Source organism: Callionymus lyra, chromosome 9, assembly GCF_982586985.1.
Source record: "Callionymus lyra chromosome 9, fCalLyr1.hap1.1, whole genome shotgun sequence".
Lineage (NCBI taxonomy): Eukaryota > Metazoa > Chordata > Actinopteri > Syngnathiformes > Callionymidae > Callionymus > Callionymus lyra.
The window spans coordinates 21,416,302-21,432,439 of NC_141826.1; the positions used below are offsets into that span (position 1 = coordinate 21,416,302).

The 16,138-nt window shown below is 36.4% G+C and overlaps 1 protein-coding gene across 1 annotated transcript in view; it reads left to right on the forward strand.

The window, feature by feature from the left end:
* Positions 1-1,246: 1,246 nt before the first annotated feature.
* The window catches only part of slc16a2 (solute carrier family 16 member 2), a 31,853-nt gene continuing 16,961 nt past the window's right edge, over positions 1,247-16,138 (forward strand). Inside the window, exons 1-3 of the mRNA XM_087798748.1 lie at positions 1,247-2,091; positions 15,285-15,429; positions 15,559-16,051. Of these exons, the coding sequence (XP_087654874.1) occupies positions 1,692-2,091; positions 15,285-15,429; positions 15,559-16,051 (1,038 nt within the window). The 5' untranslated portion in view covers positions 1,247-1,691. The remainder of the gene's footprint in view (positions 2,092-15,284; positions 15,430-15,558; positions 16,052-16,138) is intronic.

Genomic DNA, 16,138 nt, shown 5'->3' on the forward strand with positions numbered 1-16,138 from the left:
ACAGGTTTTAGTACTTTAGTAAGATGAAGTAATTGCTGGTAAACTTAACGTCACCCACTAAAGCCTTTAGACAACAATTAGATGTAATGCTGACCTTTAGCCCGAAATGTTCCTGTCAATAATTTTCTGTATATTACATCAAATCCAAATAAAAACGTAATAATGTTTGCTAAATATTAAGTAAAAAAAACGAATGTAAGTTGTATAAATGATGGTGAAATATGGGATTTAAGTTTAACAGTCATTTATCAATGTACAATGTACTAGAGAGTTAGACTTGATACAAACTGTACGTAAATAATTATATCCAATTTTTTTAATAATTTTTTTATTTAGACAATACAAATACATAAATAAATTAAAATTTAAAAATGGATCTTTACCACATATTCACCATAACCGAAAGTTGCACAACTGGTGTCTCAATATTGGACATACATTATTTATATGATCATTGTATTAGATTTAGTCTTGATTTAGATGTTTAATAAATGTTTAAATTTAGATATGTTTATATCTGTCTGTCTGTCTGTCTGTCTGTCCGTCTATCTGTCTGTCTGTCTGTCTGTGTAAGTAAGTAAGTAAGTAATATTTATTTATATAGCGCTTTTCGAGACCAGGGTCACAAAGCGCTTAGACAATCAAAACAATACTCAAAAAAGTACATACTTTAAAGATCAAGATAATGCTGAGAACAACACAGGAGTTCGAGAAATTCAAGGAAAAGCCTGAACAAATAGAAACGTCTTATCTTATCTGTCTATCTGTCTGTCTGTCTATCTATCTATGTGTCCTATAATTAACATAATATTAATGATTATATATTTTATATACCATAAGATTCTTATCGTACCTTAAAACGTACTTTTCTATTTGTAACTTTTTTTCTACGTTTATTATTACTCATTTTCAACCCCTGCCAATGAAAATAATGACTATAAACAATAACTATAATCCACGATCTATTCAGAAATAATGTGTTTAAAATGTAAGCCATCATGCTGCCACAGTTTAGCTTTTCTAATCATATTTACGTTCCATTCCAAGTACATTATTATTATAATATTTTTTTTAAAACGCTTTCGGCTTTACTCGTGTCACCGAGTTCACGCGAAGTTGAGTTCCCGCCCATATCCCCAGGACTCGCTGCCATTGGCTGCGCTCTGACCAACCACCCTCCGTGACGAGGCGGTGCTTCCCTCCATTGAATGACAACTGCGTTGACAGACACTCCGCGCTCCAGACATCCTCCCAAGCCCTCGCAGGCCTTTTTTACCTGGTCTCCCCCCTCGTGCCGCGCGTGGAAGTCTCTCCAAGAAGTCTGCTCTCCGTGGAGGGGTTTTTACGGAGGGGTTAGGGTCGTGTTCGGGGGGCGCGGAGGACGGAGAGACCGGATCGAGGCGGAGGCGAAGGGCTTTGACTCCGTTTGAAGCGCTGAAGACAGGAAAAGTAAACAGTGTTGATCCAGTTCCTAAAACAAACAACAGGGCGGTGTTTAGGGTCGTGGACGGATCACTGCGACACTTTAAATGCGTGTCAGGGTCCACTCGGAAGTTTATCGCCAGGGTCTGTGAAGCAAGTCTGTTTTGGGGGTTGTTGTTTTTTTCGACCAATCAAACGTCCTCGGATCCACGCGCTTATGTCAGTGACCCACATGTGAGACCCGAGTCGAGACCACAACACCAGACAGCATGGGCACCCACGGCACTGACGGCCAGACGTCCGGGTCAGAAGCCACCGCCGCCGCCACCGGGGGGGTGATGATGGAGGTGATGGATCCGGGTGAGGACGCCCGAGGACCCGCGGATCCGGAGCCGCAGACCGGCGACTGTAAGATCCCGCACGAGGACAGCACGGTGCAGCTGATCTTGGAGGACCAAGGATCCAAGGATTCACCGCCGCTTTCCACACCCCACGACGCCGCCGGGGAATTCGTCCCGCCCGATGGGGGGTTCGGCTGGCTGGTGGTCCTGGCCGCCACCTGGTGCAACGGGTCCATCTTCGGGATCCAGAACTCTTTCGGCATCTTGCACACGATGCTGGTGAACGAACACGCCGACCCCGAAGACAAGTCGTCCCAGTTCAAAGTGGGTGAGTAGACTTTTTGTGAGGGTCCCCCGGTTTGGCTGCAGAAGAGCACAGAGTTTTCTCTTAAGAAAGACAGAAAATAAATATGCAAACGGGAGTTGTAGTCTAAACAGAAGGATGGATGAGGTCAGTGAGGACGTATGGTTTGAGTCATCTTATATATAAATATATGTATATGTATATATATATATATATATATATATATATATATATGATACAACAACTTGTCTTTTTTAGATCAGTAGTTGGCAAATAAATCCCATCAGGGGCCACATTTTACACAGCGATGTGAGGGGCCATCAAGCGAAAATAAAGCGTGTTACACTTGCTATTATGATGATTATTATTTAAATTATACTACTACTGCTTCTACTAATACTTTAAAAAGAATAAGGAACTTTTATTGCCACTTTTGTAAATGCAGTTGTAGGACTTTTGTTGCAGAATAATTAAAAAAAACGAAAAAACAGAACCAAGCATGTTCTAAACCTAATACATAAATTAAAATATTTTGAAGGTAGAATGAATACTTACAATAATAAAAGCTCTATAGTCATATTTAGAGACTAGTTATGATTAATAGAAATAAACAAAAAATACATTTGTTAGTTTGTACAGGAAACTTTCACCTCATGACAGCCACATAAATACAGTCAAGGGGCCACATGTGGCCCCATGGGATCCACGTTTTGCCCTGTTTTAGATGCATGTTTGTTGTGTCGTCTCACAGAAGGGTACACCGGTAAATGTATTTAATGAAGAATCCTGAAGTACTGTCACACAGCTCGACAGATCGTGATGAATATTTCATATGGATTGAAGTGCCATGAATGCAATTTTTACCCACTTAAACTTCATTATTTAGTCTGTTTTCGGTTTTGTGATGTTTGAATGTTCAGTTAAAACCCCCAAAGAGATACATTTAAATAATATGTGAAGGGTTTACTGCCAACATCAAAAGAGACCCCATTAATGTAAATCTAAAAAAAAAAGTTTTTTTCAGTATTCAGACCGAGTGCATTAGCCCAGATAGAAACACTCTTTAATGTTGGGCTTATCAAGTTTCGAGTGTGAAATCAAACAGAACCGATTTAAAAACACAGTGAGTTTGTGGTTGTTTTTTAACACTTTTAGTTGCCATGAATTCAAATTTACATTACAGACCATAGGGGCAGCCGTCGTCCATAGCAAAGCACATGAATTGGAACAAAATATTTTGATCTATTGAAAACTATCGTTAAGTAAAACTGAAAAAAAAATTCTAATTGTTGCTACAAATGTTTTTTTATTTAAGAAACAAAGCCAGTATTAGGCGTCACTGCTCCTTAAATCTATTCATAAGGTATCGATAATTCCTTATTAATCTAAGTAATCCTGTAGGAATCTCTCAGTTTGTTTAAAAGTTAATTTACCTTCGTATCTTAATGCTTTTCCTGTATTTCTCTACCTTTATTTTTCCATTTTTTTCAAGTTTAAACTGTCCTTGCATCTACAATTCCAAACCTTTTATTGAAATTTATATTTCGGCAACTGGTAATTTGATCTATTGATCGAGGGACATCTTAAGATAGTGATCAGCTTCAATTAAATTAGACGATTTGAACAGTTTTCAGTTAATTTATCTGCTCTGCGACCCGTCATTTGAACAAAAAATGAGTTCTTATCATGAAGAAAAGTAACTTTCATTTATCGCTGGATGTAGGTTTGTGTAATAGTATCGCTCCAGATTCTAAAGGAACTTTAATGCGTTTAAACTGTGTGGCGACATTTTTTTTTCTTCCCAGTCTAGATCCGCAAGTCTCAGACCAAAGCTGTGATCTGGGAAGAGATTATGTTAATACCTTTCCCTGGAACGTGTTCAACTTTTCATCCGCCCGCCTGGAAAACACAAGTGGAAATCAATAACCGATATAATCCGCGGAGGTTTATAAAATGTTTGCGTGTAGATTATTTTCTGAACCGTCGCGCGAGAATCAATGTTTGGTCAAAGTTTAACCACTTGTTGTCGTGGATTTAATTCTTGAAAAGTTCAAGGTTCTAGGAACGCTTGAAGATTAAGTCATCGGAGCTCATTCTTGGCATTTTTAAACCCCGGATTGTGGCTAAATCACAAGAAAAACCGAGAGTTGCAACAGTGACTGCACTTGTTCACGGGCTGAGATTTGCTGCGTAATCATTTCTAATTCTATATCATAAGACCATCATACAGAGATCTATATTGTTGGGTATTTATTGGAAACTGTTGAGTAAACAGGGGATTATGGTGTTAAAATAAAGAGCGAGAAAGTGAGATTTTATTCACGTCTGACCTACTTATTTCAGAATTCTGTATTCACATATTTCCTTCTTACTGCTGGGAATGAAGAAAAAAAAGTTTCTCTTCTTGTTTTTTTTTTCCCCTCGGCTGGCAAGTTTAAAAAGCTACTGTCAAAGTTAAAACACCAGGGAAAAGGCAGTGTGCGAATATGTCGTTAATATTTTATGAACCACAAAATTACTTCACCCCTAACAGAGCGGTGTCTGTGTTTAAAAAAAAGAATAGAAAAAGAGGTGGATTCTACTTTCTAACACGGCTTTCTCTAATGATAAAGCGGTGAGCCGGTTTAACTAGTGAAGATTTTAACCAGGTGTTAGTTTTTAAGGAAAAATATAGTTAGAAATGGAACATTTTAAGGTTTTATTGTGTTTTTATTTTAGCTTTAATTTTGTGTTTTATTCAAATTATCTATAATAAATAAATTTCATCAATAAAGTTCTACCTAACCTACCTAACCTAACCTATAATAAGACGGTCAACATACTTATTTTCAGTTTTCCTTTATGGTTTTCTGTTTACCTGACTTGAAAGTTACGTATGCATTCGGCTCAAAAGCTTTATTCAAATCTATGGCTGTTGAATTTGCTTCAGGGCTAAGATGTTAAACTTGGCCTACTTTCACGTTCTGTCACTCGATACGGTGTAACATGGAAGCAGCGAGTGACTAGCCATGGATTCCTTGTTTGCTCTTGGAGAAAAAAACCCACCTTCAAACTCAAGGTTTGGGGGCCAAATCTTGCCTGCGAAGTCGTTAAATGTGGCCCGACGATAGAAGTAGATTAATGTTCATGTTGATATGGGGAATTATAAAGACGCCAACGTTGGAGATCAGATGATTGATGTCAACAATCATACGGTGACGGTTAAATTGATGTTGAACTAAAGGGATTTGAAAGTGTTTGATTGAAGGAAGACAAGATCATGAAGCCTCAATAAATGAAAAAAAAAAAAAACAATATCGTAGACGGTGTCAAAATTTCAAATGACCTAGACTACCAAAAGACTTTGGCCCTAAAGTGAAATTTGCCCTAAATCCATCCCATTGTTTATTTATTTTTTTTTATTTTTTTCGCCTAAGGAAATCTTGTTTTCTTTTGTCAAAAAAAGCCTCAGGTTTTTCTTTTTTTTTCACCGAACCATGTATGTATAACAAAGGAGAGGAACTCTGCCATGCTTGGTCAATCGCATTATGTATCTTTCACACAAGTAGCCCTGATCCAAATTCTTTTGGACTGTCATAGCTGTCATAGTGAGGATAGACATAGTTGTATAATAATCATTTGAATGTCTTTACAACCATTTGTGTTATCCATGTAATTCTTAAAGAGGTTCTGAAATATAACTTGGTGAAATCAAGGGATGTGTTTTGGCAAGAATCTGTTGTTCCCACGATACAGGGTCCACAGATATATTGTGATACTATAGGAACAAGGATATATATGTGTTATTGTCGAGTACTTTACTCTGGTGTTGCAGAATTTACAGACCACATGACTCTTGACGAAGTATTTGTTCAGGCTTTTCCTTGATTTTGTTCTCAGTATTATCTTGATCTTTAAAATATATACTTTTTTGAGTATTGTTTTGATTGTTAAAGCGCTTTGTGACCCTGGTCTGGAAAAGCGCTATATAAATAAATATTACTTACTTACTTAAATTTGTTTTCAAACATCAGCTTTAAATGCTGCTGGAGTTCACTGTATCCTCCTGTCCTCAGTCATCAGTTAGGATTTTAATGTTCCCTTAGCTGCTGAGGAAGTAATGACTGCCGCCATGTTTAATTGCGACACAAAAATGATCAAACGCTGTGAATATTTGAACATTAATAGTAAATAAATTTAAAAAAAAAATGAAATTATAGTATTTTAAACACACTAAATTGAACCATAAAGACAATTACATTTTTTTAAATTTAGAAACCTGTACATTTTCAATTATTGAAAATCGATACAGTGTTGTCATTTAACAATACAGTATCATGAAAATAAATATTGCACGGGCATCGATACTGATGTATGAAAAATGGTAGTGTGTTCAGAAGTTAATTTGCTTTACGGTGCATTGTGTTGATCCGTCGATAAACATGTGACTTTGATAAGCAGGAAGAAAATAATACGACTTGAACATTTGCGGCTAATTGTTGTGAGTTTAATTTAGCATTTGCGTCACTATGGCAGCAACGAGTTAATCGTCGGTACACGAGGGTTTGAAAGTCAACATTCTACATTTTAAACATTGATATTTGTGTCGAACGCTGTATCCATTCTAGATCTGTTTTCACCAAAGTTGTTTTTCTGCTGCTCCGGTCTCACCGGGGAGGCTGGCAGTCCCAGTTTGCAACATCATACATCAGCAAAGGTGTTTTTTTTTCATCTCATAGCAAAACAAATGTTTGAAGCCGTCTCCGTGCTTTTGCAATCTTTTTAGACGAGAAAACTGCTTCACCAGCATGTACAGCACGGATCAGATTTCATCCATAGTCAGATAGACAACCCTTTATTCCATATATGTACCAACAATTTTTGGTTCGTATAATCGTATTCACACCCTAATGCCGTTTCTGAATGATTCAAATAGGGGGAAATATAATCCAATAAACAAACTCATTCTCCATTTCACGCTGTCAATTCTTGGCAATTTCAGCGACACAAAGAATGAATGATGCTTTGTGCGATTCCAACAACAACAAAAAAAAAGCTGTATCTTGTCGTGGGACAAATCTTTACAGCCAAAAATGTGGAGATTTACTGGGCGTGGTTGAGCCTCGATCTCGCTCTGGGACCGTCTTTGTCTTTTGTTGAGCAGGAGTGTGATATGAGACGGAAACACGAGTCTAGTTTTATGGCTTTTTTGTGTTTGTTTTCTTTTCTGTTGCAGTCTGTTCACCTATTAAATAAATGGATAATGATCTTTTGCAAACTATCAGCTTCTTTTTTTTAAATGGAAAGCTTTTGGAATATCATCTTATAGGAAATATTCTTAATTAAAACATGTTATTTTTATCAAATACTTGCTTGTATAATCGATATTAAAGCTTTTAATAGCAGTGTAATCCAAGAAAGACCAAAACAACCTCACACTTTTTTGTTTCCAGTTGCTTCTTAAATATCCTACATCCTTAAGATGATTGATTTATTTTTATTTTTTAACAAAAGCACCTACAGCTTTTGTTTTTTGTTCTCTTCCCCTGATAGTGCCAGGAATAAATACTTTTATAGATGAGATTATCTGAAATGGAAAATAGAGAAAACATACATACAGTATATACATTAGACTCTCAGATATTCACTCTTAGACAAAGTGTATTGTAAAAATAAAAAAGGTATTCATTAATCATAATATGTAATTTACTGTTGTACTTTGTATCCTCACCTTAATACTGCAGAGAAAAGTCTATATATTTTTACATTTAATTTTATATTTGCAGTTAAAGAAAAAAAAGAAGCTTCTTCATGAAGTCAGACAACCCAAATTTCCTTACTGTGGGATGAATATTAGTTTATCTTAATTGTCCCATTTTATCATATTAAGATAACAGTGATTTAATTATTGATCGCTGTATCTGGGAGAGTGTTGCCTGCAATGTACTGTTTCCACCAGCAGGGCCGAATATTGCTGTGTGTCTTTGTCTAGAATAATTAGAAATAAAAAATAAAACTACATAAAGCATTAATAAACAATCCAGCAGAACATTTAATGGCCACTCTATTTTCACCCTGACAACCCAAGCGCAAAAAAAAAAGGAATTAGATTTATTTGTTTTAAGAAATTACTAATTGTTAGTTCATTAATACATCTCATAATTTCAAAAATCATGTTTTGATGTATTTATACTAACTGATAATGTATTAACATGACATGATTCAGAGGAATATTAACATTTATGTACTGTTTATATATATATATATATATAAATATATATATATACATCGTAAATAAAGGTTAATGTTTGTCTGAATCACGTCTTATAAGATAAAAAAAAGTACACTTAAGATAAACTAATATATATTTCCCACAGTAAGGACAATTAGGTGGTCTGACTTCATGAAGACACTTTTTGTCTTTTGATTAACTGCGATATTAAAATTAAATGTAAACATATATAGACTTTTCACAGACAAAGTATATATTAAAAAAAGGGTTCAATCGATCATGATCTTAACTTAATTTTTCACCTTTTATCAAGATGTATCACCTTAATACTGCTAAGAGTTCAAGTTTGTTTTTTAAGTTGAAGTTCGCTGGATTGGGAGTCTTTTATGTATATATATTTTTTCATATATATATAAATTTATTTTGATTCACACAATTAACAATGCAAAGCAAATACAAAGCAGATATATTACCCACAATTATTTCCCATTTCTCACCCCCAACCCATCACAATAATAACTTGCTCCAAGTGTTTTTAATGTTAAATACATGATTTTAGGAAAAATATTTATTTCATGCTTGAGGCTAAATAGCTTGACAGGGTTTTTATTCTCTATTTTCACAACGTTTTGTTAACACCGGGGTCATCCCTAGAGCAACAGAGGGGAAAACCCAAAACAAGGAATAACGAACCGAAACTTGAATGAATAAAACGTGTCATTTCTTGGCACAATAAATGACGCCGCTTTTCTGGAATAAACGCCAGCTCTCGTTGAAGTTTTGTCCACCGAGAGTGTGGACGGGCCCCTATAGACTCCGGTCTCTTGTTGTTGTCAGAATGGATCCATCACGTATACGGGGGGGGGAAGCATGTTCCGCTCAGAGCCTCCAGACGCCGGATCACACTCTCTTCATCTGGTCCTCCGTCTGCCAGCCTCCGCAATTGTCCTCGTTGAATACACTCCACTCAAGCCACTCTGTGTGTCTCCGGAGCGCCGCTGAATGGGAGATTGGATGTTGCGCTCGCAAAGATCAGAGCGAGGGGAAAGTGGGGTGATCAGAGACGGCCCCCAATGTTTTGTACCTTGTGTCGAGTACATCGTGTCCTCGGGTTTATGTACGTAACGACAACAACACGACTCGTGCTTTCACCTCGGCGGAGAGAAAACCATCACCTTTTAGTGCTTTAAACGTCACGTCGGAAAAAGAGTTGAAAATAATAATATTTTAATAATAATAATAAATAATGAGGTTTATGATACAGGTAATCAGGTTTCATTACAGTAAAGGTAAGGTAAAACTTTATTGATCCCTAATCAGGTTTTATGATACAGTTAATCAGGTTTCATGATACAGTTAATCAGGTTTTATGATACAGGTAATGAGGTTTAATTGATACAGTTAATGAGGTTTAATTGATACAGTTAATGAGGTTTCATGATACAGTTAATCAGGTTTTATGATACAGTTAATGAAGTTTCATGATACAGTTAATGAGGTTTCATGATACAGGTAATGAGGTTTTATGATACAGGTAATGAGGTTTCATGATGCAGTTAATCAGGTTTCATGATACAGTTAATGAAGTTTCATGATACAGTTAATGAGGTTTCATGATACAGGTAATGAGGTTTCATGATACAGTTAATCAGGTTTTATGATACAGGTAATGAGGTTTCATGATACAGTTAATGAGGTTTCATGATATAGTTAATCAGGTTTTATGATACAGGTAATCAGGTTTCATGATAAAGTTAATGAGGTTTCATGATAGAGGTAATGAAGTTTCATGATACAGTTGATCAGGTTTTATGGTACAGTTAATCAGTTTTCATGATACAGTTAATAAGGTTTTATGGTACAGGTAATGAAGTTTTATGATACAGTTAATCAGGTTTCATGATACAGTTAATCAGTTTTCATGATACAGTTAATCAGGTTTCATGATAAAGTTAATGAGGTTTTATGATACAGGTAATGAGGTTTCAGGATACAGGTAATGAGGTTTCAGGATACAGTTAATCAGGTTTCATGATACAGTTAATCAGGTTTCATGATAAAGTTAATCAGCTTTCATGATAAAGTTAATGAGGTTTTATGATACAGGTAATGAGGTTTCAGGATACAGTTAATCAGGTTTCATGATACAGTTAATCAGGTTTCATGATACAGTTAATGAGGTTTTATGATACAGGTAATGAGGTTTCATGATACAGGTAATGAGGTTTCATGATACAGTTAATGAGGTTTCAGGATACAGTTAATGAGGTTTCATGATACAGGTAATCAGGTTTCATAATACAGTTAATCAGGTTTTATGATACAGGTAATGAGGTTTCATGATACAGTTAATGAGGTTTCATGATACAGTTAATAAGGTTTTATGATACAGTTAATCAGGTTTCATGATACAGTTAATAAGGTTTCATGATACAGTTAATGAGGTTTATGATACGGGTAGTTAGGTTTCATGATACATAAATATATAATAATAAATCAGAATGTTTTAGTACAGGACGAAACTGCTGGATTGATGTTGCAGTGTGAAATAAAAATAGATAAATATTATGTAATATTATTATAAAAAAGAGTTTTACCTGAGGCACACAATCTTATCTTTTAAGCACTATCAAGCCGAGAAGTTGACCCTTAAGTGGATCGTCGGTTCCGATTAACATAAAATTAACTCGACTAACTCGTCGGGGGCCGACCCCGGTGTGTTTACGAATAAATATCCAACATCAAAGATATGAGGCAAGAAGTTGGTTCTCTTTCATCTTTTTAAATTCCATAATTGGGCTGAAAAACTTGAAGAACAAACAGGATTTTTATGTGAATTTACGGAGCCAGTTTTTTCTGCTCTTGTTCGCTCGACACCTTCATCTTTCATGAACTGATCCTCGTCATCCATTAATGATCATAAGGAGGCTCGATCATGCAAAATATATGATAGAATGTAATATACTAGTACGATAAAACTTTATTTTACCTTACTAGTATATTATATTCTAATATACTAGTAGTAGGAACTCCCAGCAAAATATAATTATCAAAAAAAACATGTTCATTGTATTGGCTTGACCCGATACTGGTACCAAAGGGGTCCTTTTGCCATTGCTTAAAGTTCAAAGAAGGAACATATTTGCAAAAACTTCAATAGTAGTGAATTTTCGACAATTTCGTTTAAATAAAAATATACCTTAAATACATAACACAGTTTTTCTGAGTTGCGTTCTGTCACAATTGTGTGGGTTAATACTGATGCGGATGACCTTCATGACTAAATACAGTTTGTTTGCCTGAAAGACAGAAATCTGTAAAAAAAAATTTAAAAAAAGCAAACATTTACAATATGTAAATGTACTTCTACGTCAGTCTGGTTACTACAGTTCACGGTGCAATTAGATCATGGCTCTCGAACTTAACCATGGAAGGAGTCAAACTATTTTAACAATGTAATGCCATTTTTGTAGGGTTAATCTATCTTTATTATCTTTGTGTTTTCTATCCTCTCTGTTTCGTATCTTTTCGGTAACGCAAAAAAATATTTCTAGGTCACGAGAATATAGGGATCTTATCAATCACGATATACGAATTCACGATAATGTTTCTGTATTCAACAGCAATGTATCGATTTAATTTATTAAAAACCGAATCCCATTTGTTAGCAAAGTGACGATTTACAGTTGAATAAAGTGTGTTTAAAGTAAAGTTATTATTTATTTACAATAAACATGTAAAAATTCACGGCGTTTGTTCATTTTTGTGTTGCAATTAAACTTACGGACGCTAGATGGCGGCAGTCATCGCGTCCTCCGCCAACAAACGAACAATAAAAACCTGCGAGATCCCGGTGGTGACTGAGGACGAGAGGATACAGTCGACTCCAGCAGCTTTTAAAGCTGACGTTTGGACGTATTTTGGTTCTAAAACAAATGAAAGCAGTTACGACTTTGTCAAGAGTCATGTGGTCTGTCAATTCTTGACCAGAGTCAAGTAGTCGACAATACTACAATTATATAATTGTTAGTTCAGTATTGCAATATATTGTATTGTTTTTTTTTAAACTTTATTTTGGCGTCTTTGGCCCGTGGGTCTGGAGTTCGAGACATGTGTTAAAGCTCAAGTGAATTAATTAAATCAATTAAGTGAAATGGCGTATTAGTACTACCTACAATACACATCCGCTCTAAATCACACAATTGTCTGATAACATTATTTTACATTTGTTTATTTTCCAACTGTTAATAGATTTTTCCATCCAGGTATTGTCAAAGAAAAAATGTTTTTTAGACTGAAATACATTATAACATTGAGATAAAAAGCATGTGACGCACGGTGTGAGCGCACTTTTTTCCCCTTTCAAAGAAGCCAAAAATAATGTACAAGTAAGTACCAAGTATGTGCCGGAGCGTGTTATGTAGGTCAACCTCCTCAAAGACTGTATAGTGCAGTTGAGCGTGTTGACATTGGAAGCACAACACATGTCTTTATGTTACAGTGTGACCCCCATGTTTCCATCCCACTGCAGTGTTTATGTCTGAGCGGTTTCATTATTTTTCCCTTTATTGTGTGGCTACAATCGCAGACGTTTAGGGTACATTAAAGCCCCCCCCCGAGGGAGCCACCTTTGTTTGTTTGTACTTGAGGGAACGCATCGTCTCCGACTTGTTATGTTTTGATACGAGCTGAAGATTTCTCTCACACACTAGACTAGAAACTCTCGGAGCTCTTGATCCAGACTTTTGATCTTTTTTAAATCGCCTGAACGGGGCCCTCGGTAGGAAATGAATCGGTACCAAAAATCCTTTAGGTTTCATCAAACTACTTGAAACTAGTCTTGATTACGTTCTGGTGTGAACAGAAGATCTCGACGTGAGATAAAGCCTCATGGTTTCGGCTGCAGAAGATGAACGTGATTAGATTTGGATTCAATTCGCTCCAGTGTGTACGTCGACTATCCTTTGATCTTTCAGATCGTAAAAGTTTGGATGAGAATCTGGGAAAAAAAAGAGTGGTAATGAATATGTCGGTGAACAGTATAGACTCTTGTGTTTCAGATGAATGAAGGCGATTATAGATATCTTTACCTAAGATCTAATGTGATCAGCGTGTTATCCGTCTGCAAAATACCTCAACAATGGACGAAAATATTGAATTAAAATGTTGAAAAATGGACAAAAACACAGACAATAATGGTGGTACTGGATATGCATTAAGGGTGTGATTGGGAAAAATAATGTATATATACATTTTTCACATTTATTTGTCAATATTCAACAGAACTGTATCATTATTTTTTTAATAAATAGATTATACAATCAAAATGTATTGATTGATTTTAAGGGTGTGCTTTCAAATGGTATTATATTTTTTAATGGTAGTATTTTATAGTTTTTTTTTGTTTATTTTAAGGTTTGTTTTTAAACTAAAATACTTCCTTTTTTATTTCATTCTCAAATTAACAAGCTCCCCACAGCGTTTGTTCATTTGTGCGAGTTCAATTAAAGAAAGAAGAGCAGATAAAGAAAAAATAAAAATCTTGGATCTCCTGGTTGCCTGAGGATGAGAGGATACAGTTGTCTCCAGCTGCTTTTAAAGCGGTCGTTTGGATTTTAGTGATACTTTGTAATTGTTAGACTCTCTTTTGGATGAATTAATAGAAATTAAAGCCAAAATATGTCCAGTGTCCCCTAAGTCGTTCGAAAAATCATGCAAGTGTATCAGAATATATTGCATCATATCGTATTGTGAGCTGAATATATTGCCCCAAAATTGATATATAAGCTGAATAGTTTGTACCACAGTGTGAGATTAATGTTTCACTACAACACCGAACAGTATCTTAGAATCTTTTAACAAATTTCTCTCTCTGTTCAGAAGCACGACTCCTTTTCTTCGCTAGTACTGTAGGTGTTAGTGAGATCTGGAAAGACCTGCTTTGCCATTAAGGTCTTTGCTAATAACCGTATTTCAAATGCCTAAAAAAGGTTTCTAATTATATAAATTTACGACAAAGTCGTATACATTTTGCTGGTTGCTTTTGTAGTTTTATGGGAGATGAATAAAATGATATATTTCATTATATTTGTACTTTCATCGAGTTAATGTTATGGATCCCGTTGAGCTGGTTTAAGAATTATACAACATCAAGCCATCAATCATGTCAGTGACTTTTGGTTTCCAGTGTCTGGCTGCGAGCAGAACCACATGGGCAGATCCATGACCAAATATAGAGAGAGAGAGAGAGAGCTTGGACCACCCTAGCTTTCATATCACACATCAAATGGGTTTATTCAATAGTGATTTATTTATTCAAAGCATTTTTGTTAAATGAACAAAATATTCTTACTTTACTTCAGTACATATCAAATTATATTATTTTTTAAATGTTCTAAATTACATTAAGCTGAGAGTAACGACATGTAATAGTAAAAAAAATAAAGCTTAACAACTAGAATAAATGGTTTTAACAAGTAAATCCGTGACTTGTACAGCATTTTGTTTCCCAATAACCATGAGTAAAACCATGAGCAGACCATACAAATAATCTCCATCTTTAGATTTTTAAGGTTTGATAATTGATAGATAGATGGATAGATAGACTTTATTAATCCCTCTTGAGATCTCCTTCGGGAAATTGGGTTTCCAGTTCACAGGAGACAATAGATTCATAAAACCAAGAACAAAGTGAAAATAACCAAGTGCAAGGGATAACAAAGGGCAAATATAAAGAACATATACCAAATTAACTATCACAAAGAAATGGATACAAAGATAAACATGAAATAATTAAGTAAGTAAGTAATTTGTATTTATAATATCATCATTTCCTTATGAGGAATGATCCCAATGACTTAACTCAAATCGTGTTTTGGTGAACGAGTCAATCTAGTTCCAGTGAAAGTAGGTCAAGTCAAATGATGTCTCTGGTTTTCGGGGGTTTCTACTAAAAAAAAAAAAAAAGCTTGTCCTTTAACCGCTTTTTCTCTGGTTCTTCTCGCAGCCTGGGTCGGTGCTCTGGCCATGGGGATGATCTTCTTCTGCTCGCCGGTGGTCAGCATGTTCACGGACCACTTTGGCTGCAGGAAGACGGCGGTCAGCGGAGCAGCGGTAGCATTCATAGGACTCCTCAGTACATCCTTTGCCACGTAAGCTTGGTTTATTAACGTAAAGATCACTGGGAAATACACTAAACAATAGTATAAACTGCTTTAGATGAAGCTTGTTTTTAACATTATTATCCCACTGGACCACAACGGATCTTTTTTCCTCCGCAGCTCTCTGAGTCTCCGCTATTTCACGTATGGTATATTATTTGGCTGCGGATCCTCTTTCGCCTTCCAGCCCTCCCTGGTGATCCTGGGACACTACTTCCGTCGACGACTGGGTCTGGCCAACGGGGTGGTGACCGCCGGCGCCAGCCTGTTTTCCATCGGGCTCCCGATATTGCTCAAAGAGGTGGCGGAACCTCTGGGCCTGGCCAGGGCCTTCCAGATCCTCAGCCTCTTCATGCTGGTTCAGGCCCTGCTGGCCCTGACCTTCAAGCCCCTGCTCCCCGCCGGACAAGGCATGGGTCCTCCGGGCATGTCTCACGGACCGCCCGACTCCCCGGACCGGTCCACTGCTCGGAGCGGGGACGGGTGCGGTCGAGCGCTGGCGGGAGTCAGGAGGTACTTCAACCTGCGAGTGTGTCACATCACTACCTACCGGGTTTGGGCTTTTGGTGTCGCGACCGCAGTCCTGGGTTACTTCGTGCCGTACGTGCATCTGGTAAGAAGATTTAATGCATTTTACAAACTTAATATGTGTTTGATTGTTACAAATATCTTTTGCAATTGTAACCTTTTTGTTTGGAGT